General features: G+C 40.7%; 1 protein-coding gene across 2 annotated transcripts in view; it reads right to left on the reverse strand.

Moving 5' to 3' along the window:
• Positions 1–13,926, reverse strand: part of POLR3E (RNA polymerase III subunit E) — a 70,534-nt gene that overhangs the window by 54,901 nt on the left and 1,707 nt on the right. For both annotated transcript variants that reach the window (XM_077141572.1, XM_077141571.1), the window contains exon 2: positions 34–107. In XM_077141572.1, the coding sequence (XP_076997687.1) occupies positions 34–69 (36 nt within the window). In that variant the 5' untranslated portion in view covers positions 70–107. The remainder of the gene's footprint in view (positions 1–33; positions 108–13,926) is intronic.

Raw genomic sequence — 13,926 nt, forward strand, 5'->3', positions numbered from 1 at the left:
CACCCTGGGCAGAGGGCAAAGACTAGCAGTTACCTCTTGTACAACTGGGTCATCCTCTTCATTGGCCATACTAGGGGGGAGCCAGCCGTGCAGTTCTCGGACTCAATCTGCAAGGGAGAGGAAGAGGCCTGGACCATCAGCCATTTGTTCTGCATTTTGGGGGCACCTACATCCGCAACAGGCCCTGCAGGAAGAAGAGCCTGAGACAAACAGAAAATGACCTTTCTCTGTCTATTGTTGTGCAAACAATGGGCAATTATATACTTCATTTCCTCCCACTCCCTCCAAAAAGAGAAACATCAAAGCACTGGGAGCAAATAAGTAGACAAGAGTCAATGCATGTTGGCCATACCTGTGGGGAGGAATAAGTGATCAATTTCAAGAGTTTCTTGGCCACTCACAAATAACTCACTGCCATGCAGGAGAATGCGGGCTAGCCGGTCCACAGCCATGATTAAAACACTCGAGAACTCTTTGAGGGGCAGAAAGAAACTTTAAAAAAGAGTAGGATGGGAAAACAGTATGGCATTTTCTCAAAAAGTTAAACATAAAACTACCACATGACCTGACAATCCTACTTCCAGGTACATACTCAAAAGAACTGAAGGCAAGACTCGGACAGATATTTGCACACCAATGTTCAGATGCGCATTATTCACAACAGATAAAAGGTATGAGCAATTCAAGTGCTCATCAGCAGATGAATGGATAAAATGTGGTACACACACGATGGAATATTATTTTTCTGCATAAAGCAATCATGTTCTAATACATACCACTACATGAAGGAACCTTGAAAACATGCTGAATGAAATAATTCAAACACAAAAGGACAGGTATTTCATGATTCCAGTTAAATGAAATAGCTAGAATATACAAATTCATCAAGGGATTGGGAGATAATGCATAAGGGCTGCAGGGTTTCTGTTTTGGGTGATGGGAAAGTTCTGGTGATGGATGGTGGTGAAGATAGCACTACATTGTGGATGTAATTAAATTCCCAAATGGTATGCTTGGGAGCGGTTGAGATGGGAAAGATTACTCAGTATATGTGGTTCCACAATTTAAAAAAGACTAAAAATGACAACTGAAATAAATGCAATACATGATCCTGTAGTAAATCCAAAAACAAAGGAAAAAAGGCCCTAAAAGACAATATTGAGATATATGAAATGTAGGCTTTAAATGGATGTTAACTTTCTTGAACCTGATAATTGTACAGGTATACCTTGTTTCATTGTACTTGGCTTTACTGAGCTTTAATAAATTTTACAAATTGAAGGTTTGTGGCAACCCTGCATCGAGCTAGTCTATCAACACTGTATTTCCAACAGCATGTGCATATTTTGTGTCTGTATGTAACATTTTGGTAATTCTTGCAATATTATAAACTTTTTCATTATTATTATATCTGTTATCAATGATCTTTGATGTTACCACTGTAATTATTTTGAGGCACCATGAACTATGCCCATATAAGACGCACCCATATGTCAGCAAACCTGTGACTACTGTATGCGTTCTGACTGCTCCATCGACAAGCTGCTCTCCCTCTCCCTGAGACAAAACAATGTTGAAAATAGGCCAGTTAGTAACCTTACAACCGCCTCTAAGTGTTAAAGTGAAAGGAAGAGTTGCAGGGCTCTCACTTTAAATCAATAGCTTGAAATGATTAAGCTTAGTGAAGACGACATGTAGAATGCCAAGAGAGGCTTAAAGTTAGGTCTCTCGTGTCAAACAGTTAAATTATGAATGCAAAGGAAAAGTTCTTAAAAGAAATTAAAAGTGCTAACTCCAATAGAAACAGCCTCATTGCTGATATGGAAGAAGTTTGAGTGGTCTGGATAAAAGATACAATATTCCCTTAAGCCAAAGCCTAATTCAGAACAAGGCCCTAACTCTATTCAATTTTATGAAGGCTGAGAGAGGTGAGAAAGCTGCAGAAGAAATGTGTGACGCTAGCAGAAGTAGGGTAACCAGTTTTAAGGAAAGAGGCCAGCTCCATAACATAAAAGTGCAAAGTGAAACAGCAAGGGCTGATGTAGAAGCTGCAGCAAGTTATCCAAATGATCTAGCTAAGAAAATGGAAAGTGGCTACACTAAATAACAGATTTTCAATGTCAATGAAACAGCCTTCTATTGGAAGAAGATACCATCTGAGCCTTCCACAGCTAGAGAGAAGTCAATATCTGGCTTCAAAGGACAAACCGATTCTCTTGCTAAGGGCTAATGCAGCTAGTGACTTCAAGTTGAAGCCAAAGCTCATTTATCTTCCAGAAAATCCTAGGGCCCTTCAGAATTATGCTAAATCTCTGCTCATGTTATAAAGGGAACAGCAACCAACTGTAATTCAAATTCAGGAATTTCAAATCCACTTCAGGTCACAGCAAGGGAAGGAGCTCTGAGGAGGGAGAGGAAGGGCTGCCTGCTGTGGGGCAGGACATATGACAACTATCTGTTGATTTTTTTAAAACAATCTTCACACATATATATTCCATACATGGTGTACAATCAATGGCTCACACTATTAACACATAATTGTGTATTCATCACCATGATCATTTTTTAGAACATCTGCATCACTCCAGAAAAATAAAAAGAAAAAAGAAAAACTCATATATACCATACTCCTTACCCCTCTCTCTCACTGACCATCAGCATTTCCATCTACCCACTTTATTTTACCCTTTACCCCCTTGTTATTTTTTTACTTTTTTATCCATATATTTTTTTTACTTATCTGTCCATACCCTGGATAAAAGGAGCAACAGACACAAGGTTTTCACAACCTCACAGTCGCATTGTAAAAGTTGTACCTTTATGTAGACAACTATCTGTTTAACACATGGATATTTTAAGTCCACTGTTGAGACCTACTGCTCGGAGAAAAAGATCCTTTTCAAAATATGTCTACTCACTGACAACGTACAAGAGCTCTGATGAGGATGTGCAATGAAATGAATGTTGTCTTCATGCCTGCTAACACATCATTCATTCTGCAACCCATGGATTAAGGAGGTATTTCGACTTTCAAGTCTTATTATTTAAGAAATATATTTCAGGGCAGGCCACGGTGGCTCAGCAGGTTGGAATGCTTGCCTGCCAAGCCCGAGGACCCGGGTTCAATTCCTGGTGCCTGCCCATGTAAAAATAAATAAATAAATAAAAGTAAGAAACTGAACCATAATAATTATTTAAAAAAAAAAAAAAAAAGAAATATATTTCATAAGGCTATAGCTGCCATAGATAGAGATTCCTCTAATGGATCTGGGCAAAGTAAACTGAAAACCTCCTGGAAAGGATTCACCATTCTAGAAGTCATTAAGAACATCTGTGATTCGTGGGAGGAGATCAAAATATCGATATTAACCAGAGTTTGAAAGAAGTTGATTCCAACCCTCATAGATGATTTGAGGGGTTCAGTATTTCAGTAGAGAAAGTAACTGTGGAAACAGCAAGACAACTAGTATTAGAAGTGGACCCTGAAGATATGATTGAACTGCTACAATGTCATGATAAAAATTAATGGAAGAGTTGCTTCTTATGGATGAACAAACAAAAGTGGTTTCTTTTTCTTATTAATTTTTTTAAAAAATTACAAGAAAGAAACACACATTCTTAACATATGCTCATTCCGCTCTACATATATAATCAGTAATTCACAATATCATCACATAGTTGCATATTCATCATCATGATCATTTCTTAGAACATTTGCATCAATTCAGAAAAAGAAATAAGACAACAGAAAAATAAAACGAAAACAGAAAAAAAAAAAGTATACATACTAAACCCCTTAACCCTCCCTTTCATTGATCACTAGCATTTCAAACTAAATTTATTTTAACATTTGTTCCCCCTATTATTTATTTTTATTCCATATGTTCTACTCATCTGTTGATAAGGTAGATAAAAGGAGCATCAGACACAAGGTTTTCACAATCACAGTCACATTGTGAAAGCTATATCATTATTCAATCATCCTCAAGAAACATGGCTACTGGAACACAGCTCTACATTTTCACGCAGTTCCCTCCAGCCTCTCCATTACATCTTGGATAATAAGGTGTTATCTACTTAATGCATAAGAATAACCTCCAGGATAACCTGTTCACTCTGTTTGGAATCTCTCAGCCATTGACACTTTGTCCTATTTCATTCTTCCCCCTTTTGGTTGAGAAGGTTTTCTCAATCCCTTGATGCTGGATCTCAGCTCATTCTAGAGTTTTTTTTCAATCCCTTGATGCTGAGTCCCAGCTCATTCTAGGATTTCTGTCCCACGTTGCCAGGAAGGTCCACACCCCTGGGAGTCATGTCCCACGTAGACAGGGAAAACGTGGTGAGTTTGCTTGTTGTGTTGGCTGGAGAGAGAGGCCACATCGGAGCAACAAAAGAGGTTCTCTTGGGGGTGACTCTTAGGCCTAATTTTAAGTAGGCTTGACCTATCCTTTACGGGGTTAAGTTTCATATGAACAAACCCCAAGATTGGGGGATCAGCCTATAGCTCTGGTTGTCCACACTGCTTGTGAGAATATCAAGAATTCAACTTGGGGAGGTTGAATTTTCCCCCGTTCTCACCATTCCCCAAAGGGGACTTTGCAAATACTTTTCCACTCACTGATCAAATCACTCTGGGATTCATCAGGGCATCACTCTGGACAAACTAACAAAATCTCATGTCCTACCCAAGGTTCCATGTACTTATATTGTTCAACCAACTATCTACATAAGTTATATTAGGAGACGCACTAGTCAAAATATAAATTTTGTACCAAATAAACATTTTATGCTTTAGTCTCACACATAAGTTACAATTTTAAAATATTAATTACCATCTATTTTCAGCACCTTGCAGTAATGACATTCCTTTGTTCTTCCTCATGCAAAAACATTTTTTAAATTTGTACATTTAGTCACTATCATTATATACTCTAGGCATTCCTAGATTATACCATCTCAGTCTTTATCATGTATCTTTCTGCTTTCCTTTGTGCCCCCAGCCCTCCTCCCTCTATCACTCTCACATTCAGCTTCATTCAGTGTTTTAACATAATTTGTATTACAGTTAGGTAGTAATGTGCTGTCCATTTCTGAGTTTTTATATTGTCCTGTTGTACAATCTGTATCCCTTCAGCTCCAATTACCCAATATCTTACCCTATTTCTATCTCCTAATGGTCTCTGTTACCAACGAAATAGTCCAAGTATATTCACTAATGTCAGTTCATATCAGTGAGACCATACAGTATTTGTCCTTTCGTTTTTGGCTAATCTCACTCAGCAAAATGTCCTTAAGGTCCATCCATGTTGTTACATACTTCATAACTGTATTCTGTCTTACAGTTGCATAATATTTCATCGTATGTATATGCCACAGTTTGTTTAGCCACCCGTCTTTTGATGGATATTTTGGTTTCCATCTCTTGGTAATTGCAAATAATGCTGCTATAAACATTGGTCTGCAAATGTCTGTTTGTGTCCTTGCCCTCATGTCCTTTAAGTAGAGACAGCATATAGATGGGTGCTGTTTTTCAATCCATTCTGACAGTCTATGTCTTTTATTTAGGGAGTTTAATACATTAACATTAGTGTTATTACTGCACTGGTAGTACTTTCTTCTACCATTTTGCCTTTGCATTTTATATGTCATATCTAATTTTCCTTCTTTTTACATTTACTCATAGTCTTCCTTTCTACACTCTTCTCCACACCTCTCTATTCTGTTTTTTCGTATCTGTCTCTAGCGCTCCCTTTAGTGTTTCTTCAGAGCTGGTCTCTTGGTCACAAATTCTCTCAGTGATTTTTTGTCTGCAAATGTTTTAATTTCCTCCTCATTTTTGAAGGACAATTTTGCTGGATATGGAATTCTTGGTTGGCAGTTTTTCTCTTTTAGTAATTTAAATATATCATCCCACTGTCTTCTTGCCTTCATGGTTTCTGCTGAGAAATCTATGTATAGTCTTATTGGGCTCCCCTTGTATGTGATGGATTGCTTTTCTCTTGCTACTTTCAAGATTCTCTCTTTCTCTTTGACCTCTGACATTCTGATTATTAAATGTCTCGGAGTATGTCTATTTGGATCTATTCTCTTTGAGGTACGCTGCACTTCTTTGACCTGTAATTTTAAGTCTTTCATAAGAGTTGAGAAATTTTCAGTGATAATTTCCTCCATTCGTTTTTCTCCTCCTTTTCCCTTCTCTTCTCCTTCTGGGACACCCACAACACGTATATTCGTGTGCTTCATATTGTCATTCAATTCCCTGAGTCCCTGCTCATGTTTTTCCATTTTTTCCCTATATTTTCTTTTTCTTGTCGGATTTCAGATGTTCCATCCTCCAGTTCACTAATCCTATGTCCTGCCTCTCAAAATCTACCATTGTAGGTTTCCATTGTTTTTTTCAACTCTTCTGCTGTGCCTTTCATTCCCACAAGTTCTGTGATTTGTTTTTTCAGTCTTTTGATTTCTTCTTTTTGTTCGTTCCTTGCCTTCTTTATATCTTCCCTCAATTCATTGATTTGGTTTTTGATGAGGTTTACCATGTCTGTTCGTATATTCTGAATTAATTGTTTTAGCTCCTGTATCTCATTTGAATTGTTTGTTCCTTTGGGCAATATCTTCAATTTTCCTAGCGTGATATGTTATTTTTTGCTGGTGTCTAGGCATTTAATTACCTTAATTAGTTTATTCTGGAGATTGCTTTCACTTCTTTTAGCTAGCATTTTCTTGCTGGATGAATTTGTTGTCTATCTGTTCTTTGACATTCAGTTCAGCTTTATTGGACCTCTAGTTTAGGTTTTGTTTAACAAAGGAGAATTTTTCAGTCTTGTTTCTTGCCCTGCTTGTATGGTGCCTTTTCCCCCCCACCTTTAGGAGGGTCTACTTAGGTATTATAGATCTCAGCGGATTTTCCCAGACCAAACTGGCTTCCTATCGGGAGGAAAGAGTCACCTGTGTTGGTTATCCCTGAGGTTGAGACCTAGCAGGTTGAAAGACTTTCCTGTGAAATCTCTGGGCTGTTTTTCTTATCCTGCCCAGTATGTGGTGCTTGTCTCCCAGCAGGTTCCACCAGTATATAAGATGATACAGTACCTTTAACTTTGGCAGACTCTCCCTGCTGCGGGTGTGGTGGAGACAGAGGAGAGGTTGTAGGCTGGTTTTAACGGCTTCAAATTACTAAGCCCTGGTGTCTGAATTCCTTGAGGGAGGGATTCCACCTGAGTTGGGCTTCACCCCTCCCCTGGGGAAGGCACAGAGTCCAGACAAGCCCTCAAACGAGCTTGTTTCTGCCTATGCCTGGGGCAGTTGCAGCCTGAGAAGCCCTGCCGCTGTATCCAAAGGCAGTCAAGGCTTTGTAGAAACACAGCCACAAAAACCTCTGTTTCTTTTCTTTTCTTCTTTTTCCGTCAGCCCTGCCCTCTTTGCGACAGGGCAAAAATGAGCGACCTCAACTTTGACCAGGTTCACCTGAGCTGGGGGCTTATTTTTAGTAGTCAGAATTTGTTAAATAATTCCACAATTGGCGTTTGGTTGGGCTCAGCCCCTGCTGCTGGTACAGTCTCTTTCCCTTCCCTCTGGGAAGCAGTCTATGGGGGAGGGGCACCGGCTGCCCTGGCTTGGGGAACTCACGGTTCTGGGGGGGGCCTTGCAGCCGTCCAGCTGGTCCAAACTGGGGTATGCTGTGTGTCCAGTCACTGACGTGGTCCCAGGAGCTGTTCTGTACTGTTTCTGGTTATTTAGTAGTTGTTCTGGAGGACAAACTAAAACGTGCACATTGCTAAGCCACCATCTCGGCCTGGAAGTCGATTTTAACCCAGAAAGTGGTTTTTTAAGATGGAATCTACTCCTGGTGAAGAAGCTATAAACAGTGTTGAAATGACAACAAAGGATTAAGAATGATACATAAACTTAATTGAAAAACAGCAACAGTGCTTGAGAGGATTGACTACAATTTTGAAAGTAGTTCTACTGTGAGTAAAATGCTTTCAAACAGCATCACTTGCAACAGAGAACTCTTTCATGAAAGGAAGGATCAATTGACATGGCAAATTTCATTGTTGTCCTACTTTGAGCAATTATCACAGCCACCTCACCCTTTAGCAAACCACTCTGATCAGTCAGCAGCCATCCACATTGAGGCAAGACTCTCCACTAGCAAAAAGGTTATAACTTGCTGAAGGCTAAGATGATGGTTCAAATTTATTTTTTAGCAATAAAGTATTTTTTATTGAAGGTATGCACGTTGGTCTTTTTAGATGTAATGCTATTGCACACTTAATAGACTTCAGTACAGTATAAACATAACTTTTATATGCACCAGAACCAAAAATTCGCATGACTTGCTTTCCTGTGATACCTGCTGTTCTAGTTTGCTAGCTGCCGGAATGTAATATACCAGAAATGGAATGGTTTTTAACAAGGAGAATTTAATGAGTTGCTAGTTTACAGTTCTAAGGCCAAGAAAAAGTCCCAATTAAAACAAGTCTATAGAAATGTCCAATCAAAGGCATCCAGGGAAAGATACTTTGGTTCAAGAAGGCCAAAGAAATTCAGGGTTTCTCTCTCAAGTGAGAAGGCACACGGAGAACACAGTCAGGGCTTCTCTCGGCTGGAAGGGCACATGGTGAATACGGTGTCATCTGCTAGCTTTCTCTTCTGGCTTCCAGTTTCATGAAGCTCCCTGGGAGGCATTTTCCCTCTTCATCTCCAAAGGCTGCTGCCTGGTGGACTCTCCGCTTCATAGTGTTGCTCTCTCTGAATCTCTCATTCTCCAAAACATTTCCTCTTTTATAGGACTTCAGAAACTAATCAAGACCTACTCAAATGGGCGGAGACATGTCATCCCCTAATCCAGTTTAACAACCACTCTTGACTAAATCAGATCATCCAGGGAGATAATCTCATTACAGTTTCAAACATACAGTATTGAATAGAGATTATTCTACCTTTATGAAATGGGATTTATATTAAAACATGGCTTTTCTTAGGGGGCATGCTTCCTTTCAAACCAGCACACCTGCCTTTGTTGTGGTGGTTTGGAAATAAACATGCAATATCCCCAAGGTATGCCTGCACTTAAGGTGTCTACATAAGTGAATACCCTTGTTCTTAGGAAATGTACATGGAAGTATTAAGTGTTCAAGGAATATGGTGCATACAACTACTCTCAAGTGCTTAAAAATCAGATGAGCCAGTGAATGGATGGAAAGAGAATGATATGACAAATATAGCAAAATGTTAAAAGTTGGTGGACAATAAAAATATATGTTAAAAAAAAACTCATACCTCCACTCTAGTCATGAGAAAACATCAGAGAAACCCAAATTGAATGGCATTCTACTCTTTATCTGTCTGGTATTCTTCAAAATTTTCCAAGTCACAAAAACATGTGTAGACTGATAAGTTCACAGATCAGAGGAGACTAAGGAGATGTGACAATTAAATGTAACATGGTACCCTGGATAAAATCCTGGAACAGAAAAAGGACATTACTGGGAAATCTGAAAAAATCCAAATAAAGTCCATAGTTTATAGTATTGTACCAATGTTAATACCTTATTTTCAAATGCACCATAGTTTTGTTAGATGTTAACATTAGGAAAGCTGGGTGAAGGGTATATGGAAACTCACTATTTTGTCTTTACAACTCTTCTGTAAACCTAAATTACTCTGAAATTAAAAGTTTAATAAAAAAAAGTTATTTTTTAGATACCAGGGTATCTGTTGGGGGGGTGATGGAGTTCTTGATATGGGTTTTGTATTATTTTTGCAATTGTCTTATAAATTTGGAATTATTTCAAAATAAAAAGTTTATATATATATATATATATATATATATATATTTTTAAAAGGGCCAGATGTCAAACAGGAAGAGCAAAAATTCAAAGGCTTTTCCAGCATACCTGTTTCTGATATTTGATTTTCGTGCTGACTTTTGAATCCACCCTGATGGAGAGGACTCTGCTCTCTGCAGGATATTTGTGTCTAAAAACTATGTGCCTTCACATAAATTTCTCTCATTTATTCAACCCAACAATCCTGTGAGGTTTGATTGCTCCTATTTTTTTAATGGGGAGAAAGGATCTCAAAGACACTTTGTGTGTCTTGCCCAAGTCACACAGCAAGGAGAAGACCGACCTACAACTGGGTTTCAAATCCAGGCTGTTTCAAATCCACTTCAGGTCACAGTAGGGGTAGGAGCTCTGAGGAGGAAGAGGAAGGGCTGCCTGCTGGGGGACAGGGCAGTCAGGGTGGCATTTGGGCTGGGCCTTGAAGGACAGAAGGATATGGACAAGAACAGAGGGGAGGAGGACAGCAAGGACCAGAGAAGGGAAGGCTGAGGTGTCCATGCGGAGAGCAAGTAATCAGCTGGTTGGACTCCTGATACACCCAATGGGAAGGGGCGGGAATAAGAAAAAATGTCTTCTGGGTAGGACCATCACAATTTTTACCTTATCTACTAAACATCTGAACTAATTACTGTCTTCTTTAAATCAACTAATTTTTTAACTTAAATAAACTTCCTTAAAAAGGAATCCTTATCTTCTAGTTTGCTAGCTACCGGCATACCAGAAACAGAATGGCTTTTAAAAAGGGAATTTAATAAGTTGCTAGTTTACAGTTCTAAGGCCGAGAAAATGTCCCAATTAAACAAGTCTACAGAAATGTCCAATCACAGGCATCCAGGGAAAGATACCTTGATTCAAGAAGGCCGATGGAGTTCAGAGTCTGTCTCTCAAGTGAGAAGGCACATGGTAAACACAGTCAGGGCTTCTCTCTTGGCTGGAAGGGCACATGGCAAACATAGCATCATCTGCTAGCTTTCTCTCCTGGCTTCTGGTTTCATGAAGCTCCCCAGGAGGCGTTTTTCTTCTTCATCTCCAAAGGTCGCTGGCTTGTGGACTCTCTGCTTTGCAGTGCCTCAGCATTCTCCGCTCTCTCCGAATCTCCTTCATTCTCCAAAATGTTCCCTCTTTTATAGGACTTCAGAAACTAATCAAGACCCACCCAAATGGGTGGAGACATGTCGTCACCTAATCCAGCTTAACAACCACCCATGATTAAATCACATCTCCAGGGAGATGCTCTGATTACAGATTCAAACATACAGTATTGAATAGGGATTATTCTAGCTTTATGAAATGGGATTTTTATTAAAACATGGCTTTTCTAGGGGACATACATCCTTTCAAACCAGCACACCTTACTACACAACTGTAAATCAAAACTCTTGCCACTTACCATATACAATGAATAAAAAACAATACTTTTCAATTCTACCTGTCTACTGCTGTCACCACAGAGAGTCCAAGAGTTAAAGATATTAGAGACATACTAGACCAACTGAGCCTCTCCTAGGCAGAAGCAGCAGGAACAAAAGTGAATTTAAAACAGTATAATGCCAGGCAGTACAATGATGGCTCAGTGGCTCAGTGACAGAATTCTCACCTACCATTCTTAAGACCTGGGTTCAATTCCCAATGCCTGCCCATGTGAAAAAAAAAAAATGCAGGGGGATAAAATGCTCTCTCTGTGGGATTCAATCCTAGGGCTCCCCAGGCCAGCCCTGGGATCATCTCACTTATTATGAACCTACACTTGGAGATTGCTTGGGCCAGCAGTGCTGGCTTCCTCTTATTCCTCTTCCTTTCATCCCTGTCATTTCTACCTTCAACTATGTCTGGAATCTTCAATCGTCTTCCCAGTCCAGCCAGCTCCATCTCTTACCTAGATTACGGCAACAGCCTCCTAACTGGTCTCCCACTTCCACCCTTACGCCCTTACAATCCGTGCTCACCCATAGCCAGGGATCCTTTTGAAAGCCAGGGCGAATCACAACACTCCTATGTACAGAAACCCTCAAGGCTTCCCATCTCAGAATAAAAGCCAAAGCCTTCTTCATCATGTGTAAGGCCTTTAACTCTCAGACCTCATCGCCGATCTTGCCCCCTCCTGCCTCTGGCCTTTGTAACTTCATTCACCTCTTTCAGGTTTTGCTCAAATGTTACCTCCTCAGTTAAGACATTCCCTGCACACCCTAATCCAATTTGCAAACATTTCCCACCCACCACTTCCCTAACCTGCTCTGGTTTTCTCTACAGCCCACAGCACCATGTGACACCATGTTCCCTACTATCTGTCCCCACCCCAACCACCACTAAGCTGTAAGCTACAAGAAGGCAGTTATCTGGGTCTACTTTGTTATTTGCTGTTTCCCCAGGGCCTGACACACAGCAGGTACTCAACTTGTTGCCTGAATAACTGAATAACAGAAACACTATTAAGAGGGAGTTCTAAAAGAGTCTTGAGCAGAAGAAGATCTGGAAGGGAAAGAAAAGGCAAACGAGAGAGAAACATTGCAGACAGGTGACTACAGCAGCTCGGGGGGTGGGGGGCAGGGGAGAGGACTGGATGGAAATCAGAAGCCCTAAATCAACCGAGTGCCTGCAACTGCCCAGAGAAAGGGCAATGGACAGAGAGCCCAAGACCCTACCCCACCTGCCTTGGCTGCCGGAAGCTCCAGATACATCCAACAATTACTTTCCCTGCAATTGGTTCTGTAGACAACTGAGAGACTGAGAAATTCCAGCTGAGCAAGGAAACCAATCATAGGCAAAAAGAGGGTGTGGCCTGGGAACATCCCAAGACAGGCCCTGTCAGCTACTGGTCTGCCTGCTGGCTTCAGCCCAGTCACTAAGGAGATCAGGGAGGCTGAGGGGTCTAGGAGCTAGAGGGCTGAAACTCCTCTCTCTGACTGGGTTCACGCAAGGGTTCTCACCTCTTCCACCCTTCCAGCCACCAGCATCCAGCTCAGCCGGCTCCAAAGTTCTCAGCTTACCACTACAGGAAGAAAGACATCTGGGATCAGAAACCCAGAGCAGACACACAACTACATAACTGCAATACAATTCCATATAACTGTACTAGTCCTTACTATACATGATGCAGTGATGTTTTCTGCCCTGGTTTATTAAAAAATAAAAATGCTAGTTACATCCCTAAAATGATTTCACATCCCTGAAAAATCCTGACCTGCAATTTGAGAAGTACTGGCCCAACAAGTCTCCCTGAATCCCTTCTTTCTTATCTCCAATTCTCCCAACAAGAGCAAGTTGTCCTGGTAAAGAAGGGGAATCTCTTCATTCCCCTTCTTTTGACTGTCATGTAGAATAAAATCTAAAGTCCTTTTCACTGCAGCATTGTGCTCATCTTTCCCTCACCACGCACTTAGCCAAAAACAGGCCAAAGCCCCAGAATGCCTCAGGACCTTTGCAAGCCATCTATTTCCTCCAGATCTTTGCAAGTCTGGCTTCTTTTTATCAGCTATAACTCTCCAACCCTACTTCCACATCTCCCTGTTTTATTTCTTTTGTGGTTCTTATGACAATCAGTAATTACCTGGCCTATTTGCTTAAGCATCGTCTGTGTTCTGCACTACAATGTCAGTCCCGAGAGGACCTCTCAGTGCTTCAATTCCCTCAACTATTAGATGAAAATAATAATTATACTTAACTTCATTGAGTTGTGGAGATTATTTTTAAGTTATTATTATTATTCACTGCTGTTCTCCGAAAACATTGCCTGGTACAGAGTAGACAATATAGTACAAAGAATAACTACGTGAAGTGAATGAGTGAGCGAAACGAGGCAGCCACAGACCCTCATTGCAGTGAGTGCCACTCAGCCCCATCCAGAGACTGGCAGCCTCATGGTTTGGGCCTCACGGACACTTAAGGACCAGAGCCATGGATCCAGTGTGGGGAGGGAGGCAGAACTTGCAGCCGCCATAAGCCCAACTCCCCAGCAGTACTAAACCTATCACTACCTGGGGCTCATCAGGATGTCCTGTGGCCACAAGGGCACTCTGTGGCAGGGGCTCCATGGGTTTGGCCTCAGGAAAGAATGGACTCTCCCCTCAACAGGGAGCTG

Source organism: Tamandua tetradactyla, chromosome 23 (assembly GCF_023851605.1).
Source record: "Tamandua tetradactyla isolate mTamTet1 chromosome 23, mTamTet1.pri, whole genome shotgun sequence".
Classification (NCBI taxonomy): domain Eukaryota; kingdom Metazoa; phylum Chordata; class Mammalia; order Pilosa; family Myrmecophagidae; genus Tamandua; species Tamandua tetradactyla.